This window comes from Mus caroli, chromosome 3 (genome assembly GCF_900094665.2).
Source record: "Mus caroli chromosome 3, CAROLI_EIJ_v1.1, whole genome shotgun sequence".
In the NCBI taxonomy this organism is placed as follows: domain Eukaryota; kingdom Metazoa; phylum Chordata; class Mammalia; order Rodentia; family Muridae; genus Mus; species Mus caroli.
Genome location: NC_034572.1, coordinates 124,140,566 through 124,149,566, shown reverse-complemented (window position 1 = coordinate 124,149,566; position 9,001 = coordinate 124,140,566). Strand labels below are relative to the sequence as shown.

The following is a 9,001-nucleotide window of genomic DNA, read 5'->3' as shown; positions in this document are numbered from 1 at the left end:
AAAAAAAAAAAAGAAGAGAGCAATGCTGAACAGTGCTGTAGGAAATGCTTGGCCTCCCCATAGGACTGTTATTATTTCATATGTCCCAATTTATCCAAAATTAAAGGAAATGGAAAACAAAAAAGAATATTATTGATCCACAAATACACACCCCCATTCAAGACTATTGAAGAGCACACATCTCTCTACACCTCCAGACTTTTATTCTACCTAACACAGCTTCTACAGAACTTCCACGAGCCATATCCTAATTCCCTGACTTTCCTAAGGAGTGTGAATACATGGACTATTTTCTTAACTGAAAAATGGAAGTCTTATTAGCTGGGTTGTAGAAGGATTTCTACTTTTTTTTTTTTTCCAGAATGAAGTGTATTGTTTGGTAAGATTGCTATAGTACCTGCTCCTGGATAACAAAACAAATAGCAAGGATGTCGTCACGCTGGAACAATCAGGGTCTACCACTAATGCTTTTATTGTGTAGTGTCTGTTCAGGTGCGGTTCACAAAATCACACCGACATGCCTCTGAATCTGAATCTAGACAAGAAAACACTCACCCGTGGCCCCAGAGCGCCAGAATCTCCTTTGTCTCCACGATCACCCTTTGGCCACAAAACAAAAAACAAAACAGTAAATTAGGTGGAGGACCACGGATGTAGAAATCGATCGCATACAAAGAGTCGTTTGTTACCACACTTTAAACATGAACTGCACACATATAAAGCAACCACCACCATCTTCTCAACCCTCCTCAGACAGCAGGGTATCTTGGAGCAATCGGACTGGATATGTACTCTCTGGCCAGGTGGGATGGGCAAAAGCAATGTGAGTGATTTCCATGGTGACCTTTATTTTAGGCTGAGCACGGCTGCTTTCCTCTGAAGGAGTATGAGTAATGGGAAAAGTGACCAGCCAACGTGGCATCTATCCCCAGAGAAGAAAAGTAGAGAAAGTTGGGACAGGAAGGAATAGAGAGCTCATTCTAGGGAGCACAGGACTGTAAGGTCAGAGGCTAGACCTCCCTCTGATGACAGAGGTCGACCTGTAGCTATTTTAACACTCAGTGCTAAAGGCGAGAGCATCCAGATAGACCAGATAGATTGGCCAGGCTTCCTTTATGTCCCCTCTCTCCTTCTTCTTTTTCTCTCTCTGCCTCCTTTCTTTTTCTCCTTCAAAGCAGTAAGAAATCATCTCTGGGGTTTTATTTACAGTGTCATAACCCCACCTACAGAGCTACCAAGAATAGTCTAACTCTCCAAGTGATGAGAAGTCTAATGCGCAACTAATAGAAGACACTTAAATCTGGGTCTATGTAAAGGTTTTAATAGTTTACAATTAGAGCCCCTTTCTATATGAAATGCAAAGCATCTTCCTGTCTGTAGACAAAGGCCACTGAAGATAAGGGGACTGTGCAGTTATAATTTTTTCCTATGCAGGTTTTACTACTAACACAGGCCATTAGCAGTTAACAGGCTCTAATCTCTAGGGAACCAACAATCTCTAATCTCTAGTCCCATTTTTCTATTTTTCTTGGTTATTAAGCATTCTATGGGAATGGGTGGGTAGGGAAGTGGGGGGGGGCGCTATGGGGGACTTTTGGGATAGCATTGGAAATGTAATTGAGGAAAATATGTAATAAAAATATTAAAAATTAAAAAAAAGCATTCTAAGCAACAGTATACATGTTATTTATACGCACCATGACAAAGGGATCACTACTATTGGTGGTGATATTTTATTTCTATTATTATTTAATGAGTCTGCATGTGCCTGCACTGAGTCACAGTGAGTGTATGCAGGTCAGTGCACAACCATGGGTGTCTGTGCCCGTCTTCCACCTAATTTGAAACAGGGTCTCTTTGGTATTTTTCCATGGTATGAGCCAGGCTAGCTTCTGGGAAGTCCCCTGTCTTTCCCCCTATCTTCTTGCAGGAGTGCAGGGATTACAGATGCTTCAGCTGTTTTGGGGGTTCTGGGGATTCAAAGTCAGAGCCTCACATGTACAGGAAGCCATCTTACTGACTGAGCCCTGTTCCTGGTCCTAGGGTGACATTTTTACCTCTCTGAATGGAGTTAGGTAACAAACTAAAGTATAACATGAACATCTGTCACAAAGATAGGAAGTGAAAATTAAGAGCATACGTTATATAAATCATTTATTTTTCCAAATAAGCTATTCTCAAGAAACATGCTATATATCCTCTCTTAAAGAATAGTCTGAAGGGGGCTAGCGAATGGCTCAGCAGGTAAAGGCACTTGCCATTGAGCCTGACTACCAGAATTTCATTCCTAGATCCCAGGACATGGAGGGAAAGAAGTGATTCCCACAGGTTCTCCTCTGACTTCCACATGTGTCTTGTGGCACACAGCACAACACACACACATACACACACACACTCAGGTTAAGAAAAAGAATTGTCTAAAGGATAAGATCAGACAAAAACAAAGAAAAAAAAGCCAAGTGTCTTGTGATACAATCACAGGGACAAACTAACTATAAATTCCCAAAGAAAAGGTTTTTATCCACAACAGGACTCTTGGTGGAAAAGGCGAAAGACACAGATCTCGAAGGCCCACAGTCACATCAAAATGGGTACTGGTTACTGACCTTTGACCCCTTCGGGCCTCTAGCTCCTGATTCACCTTGTTTCCCCTATTGTAAGAGAGTATGCAGATGAGAGAAAGAAGGACAGGGAAGGTAAGAACAGTGGCTCAGAATCAAGAGGAGACATGGACACACTTTACCTGCCCTGCCCAACACAGTGCTGCATAGGGTTGGTTATAATGATATACAGTATACGTATCACCATAGCAGGGGCTCACTCCCTGGTCTCTGTCAACCTCTATCCATTATGACTTTGGGGACAGTTTTCCTTCAGTAGGCTGGGGAGAGCTCTGTGATGTGAGTGACTTGTATGAGTCTCAGCAGGGCTTATATGCATAGATTTCTTTTTCTTCAGAGACTACACCATCCACTTTGTCTCCAGGAGGGGCTGGCTATTAGACTAGGGTGTGACCACGTTAGTTTGCATAATGTTTAGATAAATAAAGATTGCATAGGCAAATAAAACCTTGGCTGTAATATTTTCAAGGTGTTACAGGCCATCAAGTTACCATGGAAATGAACACAGCATCCGGCAAAGAGGTTTTTGGTTTTTTTTTTTTTTTGTTGTTTTTGTTTTTGTTTTTTTTTTTTCTCAGCCGGCTGTACCACCCATTGAGCGATAATGTATAACATGACAGCACCTGTCCATTTACATCCAGAGATGTTATTAAATTTCTTCACTGAGCTTCATGGTGTAAACAAGAAAAGTTGAACTGCAAAATCACTAGCCACCAGTGTGCATCCCAATGAGGTGTTTACGATTTGGGTTGGTTTTATATCTGCTGAAGAGTTAGCTGCCTGTTCGAGAGCAAGAGGCATGTATTCCCAGACCAATGAACGCTCTCTGCCAGGATAAGAGTGACTGACCTTTGGCCCTGGGGCTCCAGGATCTCCTCGTTCACCTCTTCCAGGAGGCCCCGCCTCCCCACGATCACCCTGTCACAAATCACAAGATAGATAAATAGCAGCCAAAGAATACAGGAGTTCACTAAAACCAAGGTTAACAGACAGCCGCTGCTTATCCACAGTGCCCTGGTGCTATGTTAATCTCTGAAGATGACTGATCCCTCTATGTGCACAAACCGACCTGAGAATGTTCATTTTTGGTGCCATCTTGATTGGGCCAGCGAGCACCTATGGAGCTGCTGAAACATTCTTATTGTTTCTAGGAGGAGACTGCACGTCGGTTAGTGGAGTGAGTGGGAGGGGCTTACCCTTAAAATAGTTGGCTCTGGATGGATAGAATAAAAGGCAGAAGACAGTCAAGCCATCTCTCCCTATGTAGCTCCCTTTCCTGCCCATGACACCACACTGCAGTCTTCTGCCCCAATGGCAAGATTAGCACCAGGCACTGCATCCCAGACCTTTACCTGCTGCCTTGGAGTTTCAGTATCAGCTTCCAGGATTCTGAAACCTTCAGGCCAGGGTAGAACCACATTCCTAGCATCCTTCTAGCTTGTGGATAGCTGGCTTATGTGGGACATTTTTGCCTCTATAACCACAAGAGTCAATTCCCCTAATAAACCTCCTCCCTAACCATGTCTATGTTTATATATATATGTAAGTACATACATGTTTACCTACCTAGCCACTGACCCACCCACCCATTCACTCATTGATGTTCCTTCTGTGTCTCTAGAACTCAAGTAATAATGCAAGCCTTCCTTATAATCTCCATTCTTTAATCAAGAAAATAATAGTTTATTAAATGCAGCTATGTGAATAAATGTAATGACTTTTAAAGGGTATCACTATGGTCTATTATTAATTTATTATATTATTATTATTGTAAAGTGGACAATTTTACATTCTGTAGCAAATTTTAAGTAAATCTAGCAGAATGTTTAGCACAGTGGTGAAGTTCCATGCTTTGTACTATGATACCTTGTTTTCTTATACTCTGACAGAAAGTTAAGTTTTCTAGGCAGATGTAGCTTAGACAAAGGCAAAGGGACAGTCCTTGGGGACACGCCATCCCTACTACAGATATCTAGATGCTATTAGTTTTTCTTCCTTAGAATCTGTCTTCACTGCCCTACAAGTTAGAGATACAATCTTTGTTTATTTTTAGATCTATTGTTAGGGGTACAAATCCAGACCATGTATAAAAATTGTAAAAGGCCATCGTTGGGTCGCAATAGATGTTCAAATTGCAGATTTTCCTTTAGGATCCAACTCTTGTTAAGACAGGCAATTCAGCTAACAATTACGTTTAGAATATTGCTGAAAATGGCTCTCTATGCATGAACTGGCTTGTAGAAATACTACACAGGTATATCACATCCCTTCCTTCTCTTTGAGCTTCAGAGTAAAGTATCTGCTCTTTAGAATCATGCTGAGTTCCTTTATAACAGCAATTACTGCCAACTTCATGGCTCTAGGACTGGATATCCCTCTCACGAGAGCTATGGAATGGTATAGCTGCTATCTATCGAAAGGGCATTTAGGGGTAAGTATCTCTACCAGCTGGGTTTCTTCTACCTTCTGCTGTATAGCAAAAATCTGCAGGAGATCACAATGGCTTTCCTGCTGGAACTTCCTCTCCTCCTGTGGTGGTATACTTCTCTGCCTGGCTACCTTCTCTCCTCTCCTGGCTTTAAAGCTCCAAGCTCAAAAAAGAAAAAAAAAAAAGAAAAAAAGAAGAAAAAATCCAACCATTTTCTTATCAACAGACAATTTATTTTCTCTCTAAGAAAGGTCTGTCTTGTGTGGATCTGTTCAGGCTTAAACAGAAAATTTCCATATTTTGCTAATGGGCCTGATAGCTCATTATGTGAAAGTGTGATTTCTTTGGAAATCAACCATTGCAAAATCCTACTGAGTTCCAGTCCCCTTAGGCAATGAACAGTTTCTACTCCCTAGGATTAGAGTTATTTTCACTTGACCAAAGCAGACATGAGGACTAGTCTGACTGAATAGACCATGACACAGTTCCTTAACTATTGGACATCATCCCTGGTTTATTTCTGGTGAGTGCAGAACTCACCGAGGCAGACTCTGCCGTGGTTCAAAAATAAATGACTATACGTTGATGTCACTTTGTCCCTTTGATTCATGAGTCTGTCATGAGCACAGCGCCGTCATCCGAGTCCTATCTTTTTAGATCTTCTGGGTAGATAGAGCAAGAACTCTGGGCCTGACATTATCTGCAGCACTGCATTCTTTTTGCGTGGCAGTAGCATACAGCTTTTGCTTTCAGGGTCCTCTTTATGGTTGCCAAAGAGAACACTAAGAGATGGTTTTCATTATAGAATACTTCTGAAAACACCACTCAGGGTAGATCCTTGTGGAATGAAGCGTTTAGACATCTCTGTAACATCCATGGGGATGGGATTAGTGCCCAGTTTACAAATGTATCATAAGATGGATGACGAAGAGTAGGCTATGGCCACCTCCAGCCCTCCTTTCTGCTTAGTTACCTTTCCGGGTAGCTGGGAAGCCAGCGGCATCACAACGCTTACTGAGGAATCTAGAGGGCAATCTTTAACAGCTACTATATTCCACCCACCCATAGTGGTTCCTAAAGCTTCCTGGATATAACTTCCAATTGCCTGCCTGGGTGGATCAGGCTGCCTCGTTTCGAAGGCAGAAATATCTGGTCACCTAAATAGCAGAGTCATTTCACCTTTCTTTTGACAGAGATGACCCAATTTTCACAGGAAGGTAAAGGGAATAACTGTCCACTTACTTTTGTTCCTGGTAGCCCTGGTAACCCTGGCTCTCCTTGAGGACCAATGAAGCCTGGTTCTCCCTTAAAAGAAAGGATGGCATACAAAGGCATTATTCATCAGACGGTACACTCCGTTTTCCTACTTCGATGTCATTTCCTTGTTTGTATGCAACTGCTCTGGCTGAGATCAAACTACTCACTATAAGATGCTCATCAGTGGACATTCAGGGCAAAGCTCCAGAGACATGAAAGAAAGTGACAAGGTCACTGGATAAGTGTGTTTATGATAATTTCTTCTCTCATCTGTTGCCTGGTGTTGCTTGCCACTCATCACATTAAGACCTATTGTGTTTGGGCGGATGTGGAAGATCTTCTAAGATACCATTCATGAATTCATAGCCTTGTGAAATCTTTTCCCTTTGAGTCAAGTATAAACTCACTATGTAAATATACTGAATAAAATATCCTGGGAGTGAAGGGACATCACATCTGAGTCTAAGCTGTTCAGAATGGCTTCTATTTGGGGAGGATCTTGCCTGTAGTTTCCCACTTGGGTCACTTGTTTTGAGGGGAGCAAACTGCTCTGCTTTGAGTCTCCCGATGGAGCTGCCACAGTCTAAGGACTGAGGTTGGCCAGGAACCTTGTGAGGGAACATGGTAGTGAATGCTCCCTCCCCTTAGAGCCTTCTAAAGAGAACACAGCCCTGGATTCCTCATCCATTGCAGTCTCCTCAGGGACTCAGAGCCAGAGGCCACCTGCTATGCTTGGCTTAAACTCTTGTCTTTTGCTGACTGTAAGCCAACTTAACTGTTTTCTTTTTTAGGATAAAGTGGTAGGTAACGTTACAGAACTGAAACAAAAGATATAGGCAGGGGAGCGATTTCGTAATGTTCAGTATGAAAGGAAAAAAAATCCCCTTTTTTGCCATACCTCTCAATCATTATCTCTGCTACCTGGAGGAAATTCATCTGTGGCACAATAAATGGTACCCAGGTCTTGGAATAGAGCTTCTAAACCTTAGATCCCTCTGGGTTACAGGAATGGTAAAGGATGGCCTTTGTTGATTGTAACTAGTCTCTTCTAACCACCCCGAATTGGTGCAAATGCTGAGACTCGAAGGGAGCACCTTAGATATTATCAAACAGTAAGGAACCAATCTGATGGCTAGAAAAATGGAATTCTGTTCTATCTCTTAATCTAGGAGAGGGGCAGGTGGCTGGATATGGGATTCAATCACTAGACAGTAGTGATTACATCAGTCATGCAGGAACCCTTAACTGACAGGGCTAGTGCAGCCCTTCCAAGAGTTATGTGCCAGGAGGGTAGGGCATTCAGATCCACAAGGACAGAGGCTTTTGTGGCTAGTGATCTTCTAGACAGTGCCCTATTCACCAGGTCATTCTTTTTTTTTTTTTTTTTTTGCCTTTATAATAAACTATAACAGCAAGCATAGCACAGTGTTTTCCTGAACCACGACTCATTTGAGCCAATTCCTAAAATGGGTGTACTGAGAACTCCTAAATTAGTGATTCTCTATGTGGGTTGTGACCCCTTTGAGAGCTCAACAGCCCCCTTCACAGGGGTCACATATCAGATATTTATATGACCATTCACAACAGTAGCAAAACTACAGTTAAGAAGCAGCAATGAAAATAACTTTGTGTTTTGAGGTCACCACAACCTGAGGATTAGAGGGTTACAGCATTAGGAAGGCTGAGAATCATTGCCCTAAATTCATAGCCATATCAGAAAAGGTGCAGATAATCCAGGTCACCCCAGAATTTCCTACTTGCAACTGAAATGAAGCTAATCTTGCAGGATTGGTCCTAAAGTCTGTGACATTGGAGGCAAACAAAACCAAACCAAAACCCAAAAACCAACCCAAATCTGAACTGGTGTCTACATTGTCTTGATTATCCATAAAATTTATTTTCTTTTTTAACTAGTCGAGGGAAACAAAATTGCTTAAAATATAAAATACATATCCAAACTTTAAAGCAAAACCCATAATGGTTCTATTTCCATATTTCCTGTTTTTTTAAAGCTTGTACTATTTCTGGAAGAATTACTGGTACAATTGATTTCCCTCTAAGATAACTGTCACTGAGCCTCGTTTCATGGAACTTGGAGTTAAGCAGAAGACAGAGAGTGAGTTTGTTGGATATGTTAAAATGTCTGAATCTATGTTTCAAACAACTGAATTTTTCAAACATACTATATATATAGTAAGTAGTTGGGAACAAAAGGGTGTCATCACAACAAAACATTTTAGGTGACACATCATTCACAGATTTCCTCTGACTTGGGCACTCAGAGAACAGGAAGGTAAGGGTTGGACCTACTGGTTGAGGTTGATGCTAAGGCTATTTCCTGTAGCTCCTATTCTACTTGGTCCCATAGTCTTCCACCTAATGGAAGGGAAATCCTTGGCAAATATTTTGACATACCTCTTAATATTTCAAAATAAAAATCTGAGTTTAATTCAGTGAAGTCATTCATGAATAATTCAACCTTTAGAAAAATAATTTGTTAATTCATAAACAAAAATACTATATGGGGGATGTACTGGCTAGTTTTGTGTCAACTTGACACAGCTGGAGTTATCACAGAGAAAGGAGCTTCAGTTGAAGAAATGCCTCCATGAGATCCAACTGTAAGGCATTTTCTCAATTAGTGATCAAGGGGGAAGGGCCCCTTGTGGGTGGGACCATCTCTGGGCTGGTAGTC

General features: G+C 41.6%; 1 protein-coding gene and 1 long non-coding RNA gene across 5 annotated transcripts in view; one reads left to right on the top strand and one right to left on the bottom strand.

Annotated features, from left to right (window-relative positions):
- Col25a1 (collagen type XXV alpha 1 chain) overlaps positions 1-9,001 on the bottom strand; it is a 410,366-nt gene that overhangs the window by 46,668 nt on the left and 354,697 nt on the right. For all 4 annotated transcript variants that reach the window (XM_021157594.1, XM_021157596.1, XM_029474968.1 and 1 more), the window contains exons 19-22: positions 6,292-6,354; positions 3,471-3,539; positions 2,607-2,651; positions 556-600 (exon numbers count right to left, since the gene is read on the bottom strand). In XM_021157594.1, the coding sequence (XP_021013253.1) occupies positions 556-600; positions 2,607-2,651; positions 3,471-3,539; positions 6,292-6,354 (222 nt within the window). The remainder of the gene's footprint in view (positions 1-555; positions 601-2,606; positions 2,652-3,470; positions 3,540-6,291; positions 6,355-9,001) is intronic.
- Positions 1-9,001, top strand: part of LOC115030590 — a 126,078-nt gene that overhangs the window by 112,371 nt on the left and 4,706 nt on the right. The gene's annotated exons all lie outside the window — the stretch shown is intronic.